Source organism: Chenopodium album, chromosome 9 (assembly GCF_948465745.1).
Source record: "Chenopodium album chromosome 9, dcCheAlbu1.1, whole genome shotgun sequence".
In the NCBI taxonomy this organism is placed as follows: domain Eukaryota; kingdom Viridiplantae; phylum Streptophyta; class Magnoliopsida; order Caryophyllales; family Amaranthaceae; genus Chenopodium; species Chenopodium album.
The window spans coordinates 66,254,592-66,274,906 of record NC_137842.1 but is presented as its reverse complement, the minus strand read 5'-3'; the positions used below and the strand labels follow the sequence as shown (position 1 = coordinate 66,274,906).

Genomic DNA, 20,315 nt, shown 5'->3' with positions numbered 1-20,315 from the left:
TTTATATATTTATACATATTTTTTTATTCTTAATTGTTCAGATTTATACATGTTTTTTTTGTCATCATATACGAGTATTAGAAAGAATTAAAATGTCGTAAAAGAATACACATGCCAAAGGAAATACGGAGTACGTATTATTAATTGAAATATTGTTAGGAGTATGAAGGGCAAAAATGCATCACTTTTATTTTGTCAAACTTTCAACCTTATTATTGATTATTATTAATTGGAAATTTTGAAAACAAATGCTGCAGAACTTTACTGGTCCTATATGAATTTTCAGGCATATAATGTTGTGATTTTTGTCAAAGATTTGCATTAAATATGTACCACTATACAGCAAAGTATTTTATTTAGAGCATAGCAAAATATTACAAGGTCCATCACTAGTTAGATCGATCCAAATAACATAGCTTAGCTGTCTTTAGCAGCATCACCGGAAAGTCAACTATAAGTTACCATAACATATGCCCGTGATCGGAGCTCAAGCAACCTGAATCTCGCATTATTATTGTCATTTGTGACTCTCTAAACACCAAAACAATACGAAACACTATACTACTCCGTACTTCATCGTAGTAATCGGCATATTGCACCACTTTTTTGTCCTCACCAAAGACATAACTTCTTCATTGCCATCTGAAAATGCTAATACCAAGTACTATGTATAAAACCAATATAATTAATCAATTTATTTAATTCCCTGTTTTTTTTATATGAATAAATCGAGTTTCTACCCTTTTCTAGGAGTGGTCAATTATATAATGAGTCTATGACCATTAGTAAGTATTGATTTGGGCATAAGATTGTGGTCTTTGAGGGATATGTTTCCAAAATCTTTCTGGCTAAAAGGTATAGAAACATCTAATATGATTAATAAAAGATATGATATGATTTTATTACTTGGACTAACTTGTTATGGAGTATTTGTTTCTAAAAATAGAATTTTTTTGGATGATAATCAAAATGTTGTTTTTTGAATAAGAAATAATGACAAAATTAGTTTATGATCTCACCAATAAAAACGAGTTTACGAAAAGTAAAAGTTTTGTCCGGTCATACAAATAGAAATTTTTTTTTTGAGTGTGGTCGCTGGCCGCCGACAAGTGACTAGGTAGTGGCAGTAGGTAGGGATGACTGTGTGCATTAAAACCGGACTCACGTGAAACGGTCTCACGTGAAACGGTCTCACGCAAAACCTTCTCTTATGAAAAACACGAATGAAAGTCCTTTATAGTAACTCTCATGACTAAAAACAGTAGTTTAGACCGTCTTATACATGAATTACTACTAACCCTGTTATTTTAGTTGAATAAATATTTACATTGTTACTTATTTCCATAATAGCAAGTAAAAATACAGCGAGACTATATTATTTTAGCTAACACGCACTCCATTCAGTAACTACAGAGTATTCTTTTACAGAGAAAAATATTTATAGTTTGCAACCCTAATTTAGATAAATCTTGTCAAAGGGTGAACAATAAAATTTGAATATATTCCACTTATACACTAAACATTTTTTTATTCAAATAGTTCACTATTTTACACAACCCAAAATTTGTTAAAAAAAAATGTATGTACATTTATTAAGACCTTTTCAATACTACTAAAAACAAATTGCCAATTTAAATAATGACTCTAATTTGTTTTTTTTTTTTAAAAAAAAAAATTCACAATATTTTACAATTTGCTATTTGTTTTTGACTTTTCTAAAGTCCTCCAACCAATTACGACAACAACAAAGCAAAGAGAAAATCAAAGAGTATATAAACCAAAGAGTTGCATGTCATCATCCTAAAAAGAGTCTTCTTTTTTAAAAAACTTTTTGGTAATTAAAGTAGGCTGTGCCTTTGTGTGTTAGAGAGTGACATTTTCATTGAAAATAAAAATTAAATAAAATGAACTAAACAAATAAATAAATTTCTTAATTTTTTTTTAATTTTTTAAACAGACGGCTTGACCAGCCCAACTTCAAATCAAGCCATCTAAATCTCCCTCTTCTCTCTCTTTCTCTCTCCTACCACAATATTAATTTCCCATTAATATTTATGTTAATACCCATATAATTTTTTTATTTTAAAAAAATTAATTATATGATCTGAAAATACTCTTTCTCTCACAAAACCCCATTGTCAACCAAGAAATTCCAAGAATTTAATTAATTTTTTCTAGAGAGAGATAGAAAATAGTTGGTGGGAAAGAAGTAAAGCTTGATTTTTCACTACTCAAGCTTCTCAAAATTGAGGTAATTTAAGAAGCTCACCTACATAATTTTTTTTTTCTTCTAATTTTTATTTCTCTCTCTAGAAATAAAAAAGTTGAAATCTTTATAATTTTTTGTTCTAAATTTTTTATGCAATTGAGCATTGTTGTTGATGTTGTTGTTTATCAAAAAACTGTTGCATAAAAATGGGAGTGAGTTGAGCAACAACAAAGAAAAGAAAAGATGTGTAGATCACTAAAACTTAATTTTTGTATATTGTTGTTGTTGTTGTTGTTGGTTGCTTGAAAATGGGTGGATTTAGAAAACCCAATTTGTTAATTTTTATAGAATTAGTGTTATTGTGGTGTTGGTTGTTGAGATTTGGGAGTACATTGGTTTTGGTTGTTGGTCAACAGCAGCAACCACGAGTTACTTTGCCGTCTGAGCGAGTTGCACTGATTCAACTCAGATCGTCACTGGGTCTCCGAGCTAGGGACTGGCCGATTAAGCCAGACCCATGTTCATCTTGGAAAGGAATTGAATGTAGTAGTAATGGTTCTGTTATTGGGATTAATATTTCAGGGTTTAGAAGAACTAGAATTGGGGGTCTAAACCCTCAATTTGATGTTGATGCTCTTGGTAATTTGACCAATTTAGTGTCGTTTAATGCCTCGTCGTTCGAGCTCCCGGATCGAATACCCGAATGGTTTGGTTTTAGGTTGGGTAGTTTGCAGGTGCTTGATCTTCATTCTTGTTCTATTAATGGTAGTATACCTTTGAGCTTGGGGAGGTTGAGTAGGTTAACAACTTTGGATTTGTCTAGTAATCATCTTAGTGGTGTTGTCCCCTCTACTTTGGGTCAATTGGTGAACCTTAACATCCTTGATCTTTCCCACAATTCGCTTAATGGGTCAATTCCGGATTCCTTTTCCTCGCTTAGGAACCTCTCGTTTCTTGATATGTCGTCGAATTCCCTCTCCAGACCGATCCCTCGTGGTATTGGGGTTTTGCAGAATCTCAGGACTTTGAATTTATCCAATAATAGTCTTATGTCTGTTATTCCTCCTCAACTTGGTGATCTTAGAGGTCTGGTTGACCTTGACCTGAGCTTTAACTCTTTGGTGAATTCATTGCCTGTGGAACTTAGAGGAATGCGGAGATTGAGAACGATGGTTTTGGGGAACAATAAACTTTCAGGGTCACTGCCAGATGATTTGTTTCCAGCTTTGACCAGGTTGGAGATTGTGGATTTGAGCCACAACAACTTTACGGGTGTTGTTCCTGATGAATTGTGGTCAATCTCTGCATTGCGGCTTGTTGATATCTCTGGAAACACCTTTACGGGTATTCTTCCGAACATTACCTTGAGTCGCAATGCCACTGCTGCAGTGCTTAATCTTTCTAATAATGAGTTTTATGGGGGACTGAATTTGGTGCTCCAGACATTTAGTTCAATTGATATATCTGGCAATTATTTTGAGGGCAAATTACCAGAATATGTGGACGATGGTGCATCTGTTAGAGCCAATTGTCTACAACAGGCTACAGGTCAGAGGACAGAGGAGGAATGTTCTTCGTTTTATGCTTCTAAGGATTTGGTTTTCGACAACTTTGGGCATCCAAGTTCTGATGTCACCCCGGGGGCAGGACAAGTGCCTAAGAAAAAGAGTCACAAGCGCACTATTATATTGGCTGCAGTTTTGGGTGGCATTGGTCTATTGCTATTGTTGCTTTTGCTATTAATACTGTTCATGTGCACCCGAAGGAGGCATGGTACAAGGCAAAGAGGGAACGGTGTGGGTCCAATTCCTCCCACTGGAACCGTTCCTCCTTCACCAGGAGTTGCTATTAATTTTTCAAGTTTGGGAGAATCATTTACATATCAGCAGCTGGTTGATGCTACAAGCAACTTCAGTGATTTGAATCTTATTAAAAATGGGCATTCTGGTGATTTGTATCGAGGTCTACTTGAAGGTGGTATCTCTGTGGTGGTTAAAAAAATCAACTTGAATTCAGTAAAAAGGGAGTCATACCTTGTAGAGTTGGACTTTTTCAGTAAAATAACACATCCCAGATTGGTTCCACTCTTGGGTTACTGCTTGGATCAGGAAAATGAGAAATACCTTGTTTACAAGTACATGCCAAATGCAGACTTATCAAGTTCCTTGTTCAGGAAGGTCAATACCGATGACACTTTGCAATCCCTTGATTGGATAACAAGACTAAAGATAGCCATAGGAGTAGCAGAGGGTCTATGTTACCTACATCATGAATGTACACCGCCGTTTGTACACAGGTAACTTGTTTTTCTATTCTTTTTTTAATCTCCTCACGTATTTTTTTGGCCATCTCTATGTTTTATTTCTGGCATATCCTATTCTGTTACGAAAGGATTATATCCTGATTATTTTCTTCTTGTTCTTTTCAATCCGTGTGATTGGGTTTTAGCACTAAGAAAGGGGTATCTAGCAATTTGCTCACCTCTTTGACTATCTTAAGGTGCCTCAGTGGTTGACTGTGTTCTCTTGTTTGGTGATGCGTATCTACAACCATCATAATGGACCTTTTCTGAATAAAGGGCTGTATGCCTGTATCTGACAAAAGTAGAGGATTCACTTTTGCTATTGCTATGTGAGAATTTAACTCTATAGGTTTTTCTGGTCTAATTGTCATAGAGCCACTGTTTTTAAAATTGTTTTCTCCATCAACGTCATATAAGTCAAGAAATTATAGAATCATTTAAAAGAGCCTTTATTCTTTGTAAAGAACTAAAGATACGCTAAAAAGTGCGCTTAAGAAACGAAGACTATATGTATCATACACAATATAATCACTGAATTTTTTACAAGGTTAGAATAACTACATTTTGACTCCCTTTGACTCTTCTAAAAGTTCCATTAGTAGCAGCACACTTTTTTAAAAACAGTTTTAAGGTGTTTTAGAGGTGTGCCTCAACCCTCAGGATAAAGCTTCAATGAGTAGATCAGAGCTGTCTCTGTGCCTTTCCTTAGGCAGTCCTGTTTATGTACTGGTGAATATATCATTAATTTGTTGCACACCGTAACCTCGTTTACTCTTTCTTCTTTAAGGGATATACAAGCAAGCAGCATACTCCTTGATGATAAATTTGAAGTAAGACTTGGCAGTCTCAATGATGTTTGCATACAAGAGGGAGATAGTCACCCCGGTGTCATTACAAGATTGTTGCGGTTGCCACAGTAAGTATACCTTTTGTTTTATTAGCACATCTACTGACAGCTAATATGCTAGGGTTGCTAGAGTTTTTAAATTGCGAACCATATGTATGCAAAACTACAATGGACTTCTGTCCTAAGTCAAAGTCATATTCTGTTGTTGGAATCATCAGGGAATTGGCTACTAAAGAATGCTGTTATATGTCCTTTTATATGTTGTTTTGTTTCTTTTTTGCTTCTTTAAAATTGGACTTCTCTTTGTAAGAAGCACTGCAGTTTTTGTGTCTTTTAAACTAGTCTTCTCCTCTTCAGAAGCATTGCAGTCATTGCTTCTTTTTAACTGGCCTTCTTTTTTTTTTTTTTCTACTAATCGAGATCAAGTGTCCAATTGTCTATGTTGACTATGTACCTCTTCTGCTGCTTCATGTGTTCTTTAAAAGACTTAACATGAAGCTATATTAACTTTTGGTTTGCTTATTTATCTGCAGGACCTCTGAACAAGGGCCATCAGGTATGTCAACCGCATTTGAATTTTATTATCATTAGTTTTTCCTGCTGTCAATATTAAGAGATAAGAGATAAATGCTACAATTTTGTTGGAGATTTCTGAATGCCTCTTTGGTCTAACAGATAGTTGATTAGTTTTATTACCTATGATAAAAATTACGTGTACTCCTTATTTCTTGAAAATCACATGACTTACTAATTTCTTCCAAGATGGGTTATGCCCTGTGACATTGAACCGCACAATTGAAATAAATTGATGTTGGGATGGATGATCAGTAAACTTTAGATTCCATAGTTCTAGAACTTAGAAGAATATTCAGGTTGCATTTGACCCTATGGAGTTTTTGTTATCTTTTATACCAATTGTCTTTGCGCTTTTTAATTTTTATTTTTAATGAGCAAATATTCTTCGTGAACTTTGGTCGTTAGATGAAGATTTTGTGGGCCATATACGGCTTTCTATATTCAAATTGTGGCATTATCATATACTTCTCTCATATTTACTGTAGCTATCTTTGGTCATTGTATTTGAGTTGTTTTTCCCCATTGTAGTTTTGTAATGCAATACTTAGGTAAGTTGTAGGAAATGCAGGTCGCTAGTTGTCTGGCATATTTGGAACCTCTAACCTTTCTAATAAAAAAAAGAAAAGAAAGTCACATTAGCCTTTTGTTAATTTTTGTGATGTGGAGAGGATGTGCAACTTGAACAATCGCCTTTAATCAGATTTGCATGAAATTTCTGTTGACTTGTTAATCTGAAGAGACTTCGTCAGTAACATACATTTTTCGTTCCAGGCGCTCAGACATCGACTTGTGCATATGATATTTACTGCTTTGGAAAGGTGTTACTTGAGCTAGTCACTGGCAAACTTGGCATAAGCTCATCAAACGATACCAGTATGAAGGAATGGATGGATCAAACATTGCCCTGTATAAATATGTATGACAAGGAACTCGTAACAAAAATTGTGGACCCCTCTTTGATATACGACGAAGACCTCCTAGAAGAAGTTTGGGCAATGGCTATTGTTGCTAGATCGTGCCTCAATCCAAAACCTTCAAGGCGGCCCCTCATGAGATATATTCTTAGAGCATTGGAAAACCCATTAAAGGTGGTAAGAGAAGAAAATATTGGTTCTGGAAGGCTTAGAACGACTTCTTCCAGAGGATCTTGGAATGCATCAGTATTTGGAAGTTGGAGGCAAAGCTTGGATGTGGGTGCTGCACCTCCTGCTCCCCGAGTTGAGGGAACAGGCAGTCTTAAACGGTCGGGTACATCTGGGTCTCAAGGCAGTGGGCAAGTTGGTGGAAATGATAATTCGTCCTCACAACGACGGCAATCTAGGGAGATATTCCCAGAACCTGTAGACGTACATGATATAGAGAGACCAGAGACAAGATGAACATTAGAGTAAGAAAGTCAATTGAATTGTTCAATTCACATTCTTCCCGACTCACTGGTTTAGCCCGCATCACGTATTGCTTTCTACAGTTAGTGGGTTTTCGGGGCCAGTTTTGGTGTCGATTTTTTTCAGTTTTCTGAGGTGTACAGCCGTTGTGATGAAAGTTTGAAATTTGTTGGAAGGGTGCTCAATTATACGAGCTACGACTACTTTCGAGCTAACTGATTGATGCATCTTGTATGAGAGAAAGGCAGCACATCCTGACAGCCAATCGTTCTCATTTGTTTGAGCTTGTTTGTGGACAGTCAACCAGAAAAAACAAGCTGCTACAATTTTTTCTGTAATTGATCTATTTGATTTTCGGGTTGTCATCGTGAAAGGTGTAATTAGTAGATGCTTAGAATTCTTGACTACTTTCTTTCATTTATAGATTTCTATTTTGGTGGGATCAATGGGTGCAAAGAAGTGGAAAAGAAACAAGAAAAAACAACATAACTTCATTTTTTTTAAAAAATCTTCTTATTTATTTCGCGAAGTGTTTTATTTAAACTTTAAAGAACTCTGCTATTGAAAATGTGTTGCTTATAGTAAAATGTACATAATGAATCGTTTTCATCTTTGTTGCATTAGTCTTTAAGGTTGGAATTTGGAAGTGGAATAAAAAAAGTTCGAAAATAAGGTCCTACCGAGATTTGAACTCGGGTTACTGGATTCAGAGTCCAATGTCCTAACCACTAGACCATAGGACCTTGTTGTTGTGTAAACATGGATTATTTATTTATTTATTGCTTTAAATGTATATTTTCCTGACAATCTCCTATCAATCCTTAATCACACATACAGTGCTACAGAACTTCGTAACCATTTAAATTCATTACGCTAACTTTAATTTTTTTTTTTTTAATTTCGTACTATCCTGCTGTAAAATATACGAGTAAGATTTTGGGATCTGAGTTTGGCGTATAAAAAGTATTGTACAGAGTAATAAGCTAACTTTTAAGTTTGACGTCTGTCTAAATCACCCTTTATTTATTTAAGTATCTTCGAAATATGGAGCACATATCATGTCAATTTTGATATACTAGTTCTAATATATTTTTAATTCAATGTCTTATATGACATACTGACATACCGAGCACTTCACATAAATTAGAGTATAGTTTGTATAACACGAGTAAAAAAAAAAAAAAAAAAACACGTTGTGGTATTATATCAAAACAAAAATAGGCTACTAAAACATTTTCTTATACTAAAACAAAAGTAGGTATTGTGGTATTATATCAAAACAAAAACAGGCCACTAAAACATCTTCTTATACTGTCATAACGACGAACAAGACCTCTTAGCGTGACTACGTGTGCGGCGAGGGGCTGAGCGGCATAGTATACCGAATTCACAACAAATTTAAATCGATAATGAAATTTAATTGTTAGTCTAAGGTAATTTAGAAATGGTGACAATTTTTCGGACAACCTAAAATAGTATTTTTCGTTTAGATAATTCATTTCAAGGATGGAGTTCCATAATTATGTACTCTACTTTCACCATCTAACAATCTATTCATCTATACATCTCAATAGCATAAAGAGCCTATTCGAGTACAAAGTATTGACAAGTTTGTATACAATGGGTTGGGACCAAGGGCTAGTCAACCTGAATCAAACAGCACAACATTAGAATCATTACTCCGGAATGAGCTAGAATCAAGTTCACTAACAGAAGAATAATCCTCAGTTTCAGAATCTGCAGCTTCTTCATGAAGTGTAGAAGCGCCTGATTCAAATCTCTGCCGCTTTTCAACTGCAGCCTTGACTCGTTGCTTAAATTCCTTGTCACTGCTTGCTAACATATACCGGAGTTTGAAGTTCACCTGATTCTCTAGCATAACCTTGTGCCTTGGTATGATTCTGTCTTCTAGAGAATAACTGAAAAACCTGAATGATAACAACCACCAGAATTAGTCAAAATAATGGAGCATTTGCTCAATTTATAACCATTTTTTGCCAGTTTTGTCTTTGACTGGGGATGTTTAAGAGAGTTTGGAGAAGATTTTAACAGAATGATGACAAATTTTGTTTATAACTGTTATTATAAACAAAGAGTTCCTTCTACGGAGTAATAGGAGCAAGCAAGCGAAACTAACATTTGTCCATCTAAATCTGGTGAATTTGCTTACTTTATATTAAAATTAAGGATTTCATAAGTATTGTACGTCATATAGAGCTATAATTAAGAATTTACCTCGGAAATTCGATGAGATCCTTTACAGGACGGATCATTGTTCTTCGCAGGTAGCGATACTTGGGTCGAAGAAGTTCGACATTGTATCGCAAGAGCATTGGGAAATCAGCAATCATCTCACCTAACAGTCGAAGACTAATCCCAAGCGACAGATAATATTTTACATTGCCATCCAGCTTATGCGCAATGCTGCACCCCAATAGCTCTGGTGCCAAAGCCACCACCTTTGCTATATTTTTCTGTGTGACTCCAGCTTTGGTAAGTAGGAACACAACCTGGCAGTGAATCATGACTTAGCCATACGTAGGATAGACATTTGGCCATTCAATGCCAATAGATCAACATTTAGAGTCACAATAAATCACGAGAAGCTAATACTAAGTTGAGATTCAAAGGTACATTATCGTGATGGACTGATGGGAGCAATTTTCAACACTTTCCATAGCTCGTAGTAAACAATATTGAACTTCAAGAGTAAAACTCAATTTCACAATCATCTAGCCCCAGATCAAAGGAGAGGGAAATAGAAAGGAAGAAAGCACAACCAAAATTAAGAGTATTATTCAATATGTAACTGAGCCGAAAAGTCTAATAGCAGGACCAACTCCTCAGTCTTTTCTTTATTGACACTATCAAGTAATGCAATTAAAAAGCATTGTATTCCAGCATAGAATTTTTTTTCTTGTTTAAGCAGCACAGAGGAAAAGCTCCAATCTGTATTCTATCACTAGACTCTAGAGATACAACTCCTAAACAGTCCGGGTTCAAGAACAAGAAATTCCATATAGTCATATACCCATATCACAGGAAGATGGAAGTATAACATCATCAACAAATGTAAGAGAGAACTAACCACTGGCCGAATTTTCTTGTAAAGGCTGTATGTCAGCAACGGAGGAAACTTAACAAGCATGCGACCGATGGCATCATCTGTGATACCCAAGTCTTGCAGAAACCGTACCTACAAAATATATCAAGACACCTGTCAAGGAAGCTAGAAGACAGCAGGTGCATTCAAATACTGTACTATAGAATAGTATACAGCTAAAAAATAATTTTACAGTAGAACTAATCCGATACAATTCGTAGATGGCATGTTCACTTATTTTGGGAAGGAGGAAAATAAATACACTACCTTTGGAACAATAGTAGCTTCCATGTCAAAACAGAACACCATTGGTTTGATGACGAGCATTCTTCTCATGCCATCTCGATCAACTCCAAGATAATAAAGAAACTTGAGAAGAGGTTTCCATCTTTCCTCAATGCTACATGCCATCAACTGAGGTTTAAATGCCAGTAATCTTCCAACATCATTATCGCCTAGCCCAAATTCTTTCAAATAGTTTACCTAAAAACCAAAAGTCTCAATCACCTTAATACATGAATATTATGATCCATTGAAAATAGATTCATGGTGACAATATTTATTAATCTTTGAGCACTGTTCTTCCATCATTTGGCTATTAATAATTACTCCTATTATCTAATGGGTCTAATATGGCTCTCATTGTCAGTTTCGAATAAACAAAAAGAAATGCGTAGTCATTATACCTTTTGCTTCATCTCTTCTAAAGCAAAATATCCAAGGACTTTGGGGAAATCATAAACCATCGTACCAAAATCATGGTTGTTCATGCCCATGTCTGTGTAAAAACTCACACGAGTTTTCACTTCTTCCATGCTAAAAGCCACTAATTCAGGGCATCGGCTGATGACATAACCCATCCAATCCCTCCTCACACCTTTGTTCTCTAGATACACAACAATCTCATCCATTTCTTCTATGCTACGCCTCAAAATGGTCTCTCCAACTCTAGTGAACACAACTCCTATGTATCTTCCATTCACATGAATTGACTTCAGCCACTCTACATGCCCTCTTATTAATTGGACATCCCCCTTTGCCATGCATATGATTCTACCAATCTGAGGGTGTGACAACGAATTGTGTTTCAACCACCTACAATATAATCAAAGAAATACGTGATGTCTCTCACATCAACGGATCAACCTCCTCAAAACAATAGCTAAACAAGCTAAGTAGCTTTTATCAACTACAAATTCTTTGGGACCTTTCGTATGCCAACTAACTTTTCAATACGACTTTGCAAATCAAACCAATGTAGTTATGTGGCTAGTGCAATTTATCACCCTTCTGGAATATACCTATGCAACATATGATTTTTCCAGAAACATATTCAAAGAATTTGCTAACCTATGAAAGGAACTAAAAATCAACTATGTACAAAAGCATCATCTCAATTATCAAATCATACATAAGCATTACAAAAATCAATATTGCAAATAATCATGAAACCCATCAACATACTCACTCAAATAACAGGGAAATATGGTAAAGTTATAAGAGTGTTACTCGAAATCAAATCTCGTCTACATTATTGCCTTTGCACCTCTCTTTGCGCCAAAATAAGCAATTTTTAAAAAAGTACGAAGTAACAAACTTTAAATCCATACATACACGATCATAAACATACAATTACGCAATTCACAAGCAAAAGATAACCAAAATCCAAAAAAGAGTGAGAAATTCAGCTCACCTAATAAGAGGAACAACATTAGACTCCTCGATAAATTTTCGAGCTCGAGCATTAAACGAAAAACTCGAAAATTCAGGAACTTTCTTCAAAGCAGCAGCCTCAATCATCACCAAATCAATGAAATCACCCAAATTAGACCCCATATTCTTAGAATAAGTAATACCAAATTTACCCTTTCTAACCATAAAATCAATAAAAATCTCCAAACAAACTTCCCTCCTTATCTTAATAGCCTTCATCAACATCTCACCTTCTTCACCATCATCATCTCCCTTCAAAAGGGTATTCAAAGGAGGGAGAGAAAGGTCATTTCCATGAGGTGGGCGGGTATAAATTGAACCCGGAAATTGAGGTGGGCGTTTTCTTACAAGGGTCAATTCCAAAATTCTTGCTTTCTCTTCTTCTGACAACAAAACGGCGTCGTTTTTCTCGTGGGTTGGAAGCCATTGTTGTTGGTGGGGGTTAAGGAGGAAGAAGGAGGTGGATTTGGAGTTGTGGGTCCGAAGAATTTGTTGGGTGTTAGGGTTTAAGATTGGGGGTTTTGGGGGGTCAGAAGGTTGAGGGTTTTGGGAGGAGGAGAGAGAAAAATTGGTGATGAAAGGAGAAGATTGGTGGTGGTGGTTATGGTGGGTTGAGAGGTGGAGGAAGGTGGTGGCAGTGGTGGTGTGGCAAAACATGATGATTTTTTCATTTTGGATAGAGTGGCGCCATGGGTTTAGTTGAGCTCACTCTACTTGTCATTTTGCCAATGTAGCCTTCCGTTTAGAGAACAAAATTCCTAATCGTAACTTCGTCTTGTTTTCGACTTGGCGTGATCCAAAACCGATCTAAAAATTATAATACTAATTTGATTCAAGTTTGAAATAAACTTAATCCAATCCGAGCTCACCAAATCGGACTCAAACACCCAAATTGACACCTCTAAGAGTCTAAGTACACGTACAGTTATGCATGGATATTTAGTTGGAGAATTAATTTATGTTCTTATTATGAAATACTCAGTTTAGTTAAATGTAAATGGTGTTAAATTTTGAAGTAAAGAGTTCTAAGTTCATGAAACAAATCTATAGGTCAACAGATTATCTTCGAGAAGAGAGTTTCCTAATGCATCTTTTTACCAAAAAAATAAATAAATTAAATAAGTAATCACGATTTCACAACCCAACCCCCCAATCTTCTGTCATGCCAATTGGAGTAGGGCCAATGACCTTTGTTCTACCCCTTTAATGATTTAGGTTGAGAATGAATGGTCTTCAAAACTCAAGGCTTAGGATTTCGTCTCACGTGAATCGCCAACGGACTATTTCTCATTCTCGTCTTCGAGAATCAGGTAAGATGCACTGCACTGGGTTTTGTAGGTTACAAGATGGATCGTGTAGGCACAAAGCGACGTCATGCTCGCATAGGTCCTTCTTGGGGTTTTGTTACTTAATGCAGCTGTTGTCGTGTGTGTGATGACATCCTCCTCGTGATTTTGTCCATGCAAGCCTACCACCAATTAACATGTCGTGTCATGCCAAACTTAGTACTTGCCAGCCCAACCTATTCCCAGCCTAGTAGAATTTGGTCATGTCTAAAGGATGCCAAAATGAAAAGTTTGCTTCTAAAAAACCGACTTCCATTACAAAAAATATATAGGCACATTGTGTTTTCCCTGCAGGAAACGAAATTATGGCCTAGGGCGCCATGGCATATAAGTTGAGTTATTTAGCAGCCAAAACTAATGGAGTAAAGGCTTAACATATACCAAAATCTACAAGATTGCAATTTCACAATGTTTTACAAGGGCAATTAACAACAAAATGATCTCTGAAACTCCGAACAGAGAAATTTTATTGGTTTTGATTCAGAAGCCACAAAAAAGGAAAATATCATAGCCTCATCGAAGCAACTGAGATCAGCGATACAAACTTTCTGATCTCAAATTCTCTGAAATCTCAGTTTCCCATCGATCACCATTTTCCAGCAGTTTCTCCTTGTCATACAGAAGCTCCTGCAACAATTTGATGAACAGATGCTTCAGAGATGGCTTTTAAACATAACAATGAGAGAAAAGAAAGGAGGGAGAGGATTTGGTTTATTGTCCATAACTAAATACTTCTTTCATTTAAGCAAGCTGTTGTAGACAACAGGGAGAAATTTACTAACCTCGTGAGTTTCTGTTGCAAATTCAAAGTTTGGTCCTTCAACAATGGCATCAACAGGGCAAGCCTCTTGGCAAAATCCACAGTAGATGCACTTTGTCATGTCAATATCATACCTTCAATGAATACATCACCAGTGAGACACTTCAACAACCAAGTATGGCATATGACTATATGAGTACATAAGATTTTCAAAATAAGTAAATGGTATTTACCTGGTTGTCCTACGGCTTCCATCTTCCCTAGCTTCTGCCTCAATGGTTATTGCTTGAGCAGGGCAGACCTAATATTAAACAGAAATTTAAAATTTTCACCACACCTTAACTATCAAAGAGGGTGGCAAAGTTACTAAGCAGATCATAGATCAATTAGACCATAATACAAAGGTTTTGCATATAATGCGTGAACTTCCAATATAAACTGAAAAACACAAATAAGATAATGTTTTCAAACTAAATAGATTCTAGTACATCTTACATTCTTATGGAAACAAAAACGAGACAGCTGAGAGCCTTTTCTCACTGTAGACATTCAACAGTCTCTGCCCATCTTTCACGACTCATCTTTATCATATGAATAATCAAGAAACCTAGATTAGCATAAACATTCCACCTGTGTCTCAATACTCAAACCTCATCTACATCAATTTTTATAATTTTCGGGCTAGGGTGTATGATGGGCAGGCATTATAGCACTTAAACCTAAAATCCATACAACCCTACAAGACATTTATATTTTTTGAGTAATTATATTACAGGTTACTGTCAAATGATAGAGAATGCACTCCCTAGATTCATCCCTCTAATATGACAAGGTCAAGAACTCCATAGTTAAATATGCAGCAGGACATGTACGAAATAGTACCCTAAGGAAAATAAAATATCATGGAAGATAACAGATCATTAGAAGAGAGAGTATAAAGGTCTGTAGGTCTCACAGCTTCACAGAGTTTACAGGCAATGCAGCGTTCCTCTCCTGTTGGATAACGGCGGAGAGCATGTTCTCCACGAAAACGGGGGCTCAAAGGGCCTTTTTCAAATGGGTAATTGATCTGCAAAATGGAAATGTATAAAAAATGTTGCCGTCTAAAATTCGCTGTGACATATAATAAATACCACAATTAAGCAGTAAATTATTAGATATTTAGTAAGAAAACACTCACAGTCACTTTGTCATCGAAGAAATACTTGAGGGTCAAAGATAATCCTCGAACCATCTCCGTGAGAAACAAAGTATTTATGCTTCTCTCAAAAACTGTTACCAAAATTAAATTGCCAGGACTTAACACATGCAAATATTAAAAAAACCTTCTAGCCACAAAAGTTGATACATTAGCCAAAAGCCAAATGACAAACTTCTTAAAAATCAATGAGTCAAGGCTGTTGTGTTACCAGAACTCCAATCCTTTGATATCTCTTTAACAAGCTGTTGTCTTTCTGCATCATCTGTAAGGAGTAGATAAACAATTACAATCAAGTTTTTTTTTTTTAATGTCATGCCTCCTGTCCATATTGAAGTGTTAATTTCCACCAGAAAATTTCAATCAAGAGCATCCAAGCCTATCAAAGGCCCAATACATAAATATCTGAAAATCTTACAGAATTTTAATGCCTGCCTATGATTAAGCCTTTCACACAGTTATTATCTAAAATCCTGAATAAACTAATTCAATTTTCTAGGGCAAGGAGATACTAACAATTCACCTCCTATTGACATAATCACTTGGATTGCAGTAATTGGGTCAAGCAGAATCCAACGGTAGTAAAGCAATCAAATTATGCAATGACCCAATGGGGTTGTAGTATAAATAAAAATAAAAAAAGCTTCACTTTCCTTTAAAACTTAAATCCACTTCATCTGAGATTTTTAAATAAACCCCTAATCAAAGGGATAACATTATGATTGTCCAAGTAAAGTACAATTAACTTAATAATTCCAAACCAAAAAAAAAAAATGGAGGGGACGGCAAGCCTCAGCAACACTAACTAAATGTTTTCCAATAAATACTCAGTATGCCCATGTGTACTATATGCGGAATTTGTGACAAACTGACAATAGGTACATGTTAACAGTTAAACTACAATACTACATTCTGAATGGAAATAGGCTATTATTTTCTGTTCAGAATACATGAAATTTCTAATCTTTCATAGAAAAAACTGATATAATTAGGGGCATAACGGCGCAAAAAAATTTACCTTTGACCCACTTTCTATTTAAAAATCCGTCTGAACATAATTGTAACTTAAAATGAAGCTAAGCTCTTCAGTTTACATTATTTAGCAGCTTACTGACATGTACTTTAAACCCCAAAACTAATACACAGATTCATTAATCACTTTTTTTTTTTATTTACACAAACCCTAACCAATGCTGTCAATCTGTCATAAGAGAAAGCAAGAAGAGAAAGAGATAGGTCTAGATCGAGAAAAGAGGAGCAAAGAGCTCTAAATCAAATTTGCACAAGGACCAAGCATGCACCTATCATTTCATCAGCAAATTTTTCAAGTCTTGCACAGGGACCAAGCCTTTAAAGTTTGCAATAGGACTAAATTTGCTGGTATGGAGTACTTGATCATATACCCTAGGCAAAACCAAATGCCGTCAATCAGCTGGTCAATATGTGCGACCCAATATGTAGCATCACAAGGGGGGAAGCAGATTCAGTACCCTAATATGGTCGAAGGGCATGAGAGTTGTGGAAGAAAACTTAAAGGAAGGGTCAAACACTTTCTTTAACCGTAAATAAGTCACAAATACACTGGTATGTACAGCCTAATGCGTCTCAAGTTCTCAACAGAAGCTAAAATCATAAATCTACTCAAACAGGCTAATCAATTTCAGAGTAGTTCAGTTTGGGCAGAAATACTAATTCTCTCAGAAAACAATTACTTAGACGGTCATTGCTCAGAAAATTAGTAATGCTAGGCATAACTGCATAAGTTAGCAAAATAATCAATGAAAAACATTGAGCAAGTAACTAGTGCCTTCAAAGTTCTGACAGATTATTCAATGCTTTCCCAAAGTAGTCATAATTACACAAATACAATTCCAAAATAAAAAAAAAAAAAATAAAAAATAAAAAATAAAAACTAATCTTGGTATAGGGAAGGAAAAAAGAGAGAGAGAAAAAAAAAAGACCAAAGTAATGCGCATCACTCATCACAGGCTGAAACTTACAAAATGCAGACCTAATCTCAACATAGTATTTTCTTGTGCAAAAGGTGCCAAAAGAAGAAGGATAAGATAGTTGTGCCAAATTTTTCCTTCACTTGAGACTATATAGAAAAAGGTCTATTTACACCTTGACCCTCAATGCTCAATGTTCGGTACGCAGTAATAGGGAGCAGGTTAATTGTTTGACCTTTGAGAACTTCAATGGTAAAGGAATTTCTTTCTCAAAATAAGTGTGATGTATTCTTTTCTACTACATAGCCCATCCATGATTTTATCATAAATGATAAATCTAATAAATGTAGAGAGATCTGTATCCTCCTCGTACAAAGGAAACATAATCCTAATGAGAAGGATAACAAAAAAAAACCTAGACCTGAAAATACATGTTTTGTGATAACATACCAAGTACAATTAGAACATCAATTGATCCTTAATTTTATCCTACAGTCATTTTCCATTAAAGATCCCCTAACTACTTTTTATTCATTTCAGAAGAGTTTCCATTAATCAAATGATGAATGAATATAAGGAAAACATTATATGAAACATAATTCAACACACCTTTATCAGTGGAAAACGAATGCTTGGTGGCAAATGATCTATCCTGCTGGCTGAAGCCTTGGAATGCTTGTCCAGTCAAAGCCTACGTAAACAAAAGGGTTAAAGGTAAAAGTACATTTACTAAAAAAATAAAAATAAATAAAAAATAAAAAAACAAAGATCACAGTCTAAGGTGTCTAACAACAAAAAAAAAGGCAACTACCAATGATAATGTATACCAACTACTTCTACAAATGGCACTAACTGCCACACTATCCCAATAAACTCAACCCATCTTAATTAACTAAGAGATCTTTTATGATCGTGTGATTATTCTCAAACTCCTCCAGTTAATTTTAATAAGAGAAATATGGAGCGGCCAATCACAATAACACACATCTTCATATAACATTCCCTCTGTTTTTTTAGTACCCACTTTCCATTATGAGTTGTTTTTAATGTGATGTACACTTTTATTTTAAGCAAATAAATATTTCTGTCTTACCCCTTTACCCCACAATATTTACACCTGTTCACTCATTCTCTCTTACTTTATTTATCTTTTTCTTACACTCAACCACCAATTTACTAAATCTCTCGGTTTATCCAGCTTTTTCTATAAACATGAGTCTACAGTATTGGATACATCAAAAGAAAACAAAAGTATATGTGACTAAAGTGGAGGGAATGAAACAGCCACAAGTGACATCTACAATTGTACATTTTTTTTATGGGCTAGAATGAGCTAATATGGATGATTTTCAGATTTTTTTTTAACCAAAGGAACAGAAACAGATGTTTAGGAAATATGCTACTTATAGGGCAAAGAGGTGAGTGATTGTGATCCTTTGTTCACAATCACATCAACTATCCTTCCATACCTCAAAAAAATCATATGGCATGGTATTGTGCAACATAATACATGATTGCTAGGCACAAATTGATCACATCATCCTTGAAATGAAGGCAATTGATGAAAATGTACAATTCAAACCTCAAACATCTAGTTGGAAAATCCATCAATATTCATAATATCCACATGGTTGAAAATCAAAGAAAATAAACAGGACTCAAAACCGACGAATTCAATACGTGTGGCAACAAAATGAACAGAGATGTAAGAATAACACAGTTTAACACAAAGGTTACAGAAACTCGAAAAATAACTGATCATTTCATGCCAATCATTTGGCAACCGATGATCCAGGGTAACGACCTCCAAACCAAATATTCCAAAACAAAGCTGCAGATAATACTCCATTACAAAATTATCCCAATCCCAACTTCAACAGCATCATACGGAGCCTTTTTACTCCAATCTTCAAATGAATTGACAATTAACAAGTAAAATTCCAGAAAATTTAATTCTCTAACTTAAGCATCAACAACTTCCACACGCAATCAACTATATAAGGTCAAAGACATTGAATTCATGACTCTAAAATCATATTTCTTGATTTAAATTTGTACTCTTTCCAAAACTCTATGCCCTAAATTGATTTATATGTATAAATCAAACTAGATTCAACATCACAACAAAAAATTAAATAAATTATCACAAAATTCAAGCATTCCAAAAAATAATGAGCTGAGTTACAAATTCTCGAAGATAAATTAATGTGAAACAAAGCAATGCAGAAGATTATAAAATAAGAATATGAATAAATTCAGCAGTTTCAAGAGAATCATTCAATTGAAAAATCTAGGGTTTCAAAAAACGAAGAGAAATCTTACGAGCTGACGAGGACGAAGAGCGAGAAGAGACTTGCGAGCTAAGATCGCCGCCATTGATGGAATTGGTGAGAGAAAGTTTACGATCGATCGACGACTCGATGTTTCTCTCTTTTGGGGGACGTGGGTGGTTTTGAAGGTGGTAGAGTGAGTGACGGAAAGAGGGACAATACAGCAACCGACTCTCTGGGAGATTGGGACCGAGGATGCAAATGAACGTCAAATGATGCGTTTTGGTGCACTAGTTCTATAAACGCAGCGTTTTACTAAGAATTCCAAATAGGAAAATTTGAATTTTAGTAGCTCGAATATGGGGGTAATTGAATTTTAGTACCCATCTAAAATTTTATTTTAAATTAGTACCTCCAAAATGACAAAACTATAGGTTTCAGTACCTCCGTCTAGTTCCGTTAAGTTTTCCGTTAGTGGGGCCCTTTATCTAATTATTTAATAATTTAATTTATTTAAAAAAAAACATTTTATAAAAAAAAAAATAAAAAAATAAAAAAAAAAAAAAAACTAAAAAAATAATTAAAAAAAAAATCAGCCACACCGGCGCTGGCCACCCCTTCCCCGAAACCCTAGCGCAACCACCACCATCTTCCCTC

At 35.3% G+C, this 20,315-nt stretch overlaps 3 protein-coding genes and 1 non-coding gene across 4 annotated transcripts; 1 reads left to right on the top strand and 3 right to left on the bottom strand.

Annotated features, from left to right (window-relative positions):
- Positions 1-1,976: 1,976 nt before the first annotated feature.
- On the top strand, positions 1,977-7,761 carry LOC145558845 (putative LRR receptor-like serine/threonine-protein kinase At2g16250). The gene is made up of 4 exons (XM_081620190.1): positions 1,977-4,505; positions 5,299-5,427; positions 5,892-5,914; positions 6,706-7,761. The coding sequence occupies exons 1-4, from the start codon at positions 2,518-2,520 to the stop codon at positions 7,311-7,313; spliced, it is 2,748 nt and encodes a 915-aa protein (XP_081476316.1). The 5' UTR covers positions 1,977-2,517; the 3' UTR covers positions 7,314-7,761.
- Positions 7,762-7,990: 229 nt separating this feature from the next.
- Positions 7,991-8,062, bottom strand: TRNAQ-CUG (transfer RNA glutamine (anticodon CUG)). The gene has a single exon. It is a non-coding gene; the product is annotated as a tRNA-Gln (tRNA).
- Positions 8,063-8,716: 654 nt separating this feature from the next.
- LOC145560236 (transcription termination factor MTERF2, chloroplastic-like) lies at positions 8,717-12,894 on the bottom strand. The gene is made up of 6 exons (XM_081621489.1): positions 12,116-12,894; positions 11,109-11,517; positions 10,690-10,905; positions 10,408-10,515; positions 9,555-9,829; positions 8,717-9,247 (listed from the first exon to the last, which is right to left on the bottom strand). The coding sequence occupies exons 1-6, from the start codon at positions 12,790-12,792 to the stop codon at positions 8,962-8,964; spliced, it is 1,971 nt and encodes a 656-aa protein (XP_081477615.1). The 5' UTR covers positions 12,793-12,894; the 3' UTR covers positions 8,717-8,961.
- Positions 12,895-13,857: 963 nt separating this feature from the next.
- Positions 13,858-19,906, bottom strand: LOC145558844 (NADH dehydrogenase [ubiquinone] iron-sulfur protein 8, mitochondrial-like). Its single transcript, XM_081620189.1, has 8 exons — positions 19,711-19,906; positions 17,998-18,079; positions 15,651-15,704; positions 15,422-15,513; positions 15,197-15,310; positions 14,475-14,542; positions 14,264-14,375; positions 13,858-14,108 (listed from the first exon to the last, which is right to left on the bottom strand). Exons 1-8 carry the CDS (start codon positions 19,762-19,764, stop codon positions 14,013-14,015), a joined length of 672 nt encoding a protein of 223 aa, XP_081476315.1. The 5' UTR covers positions 19,765-19,906; the 3' UTR covers positions 13,858-14,012.
- Positions 19,907-20,315: the final 409 nt, after the last annotated feature.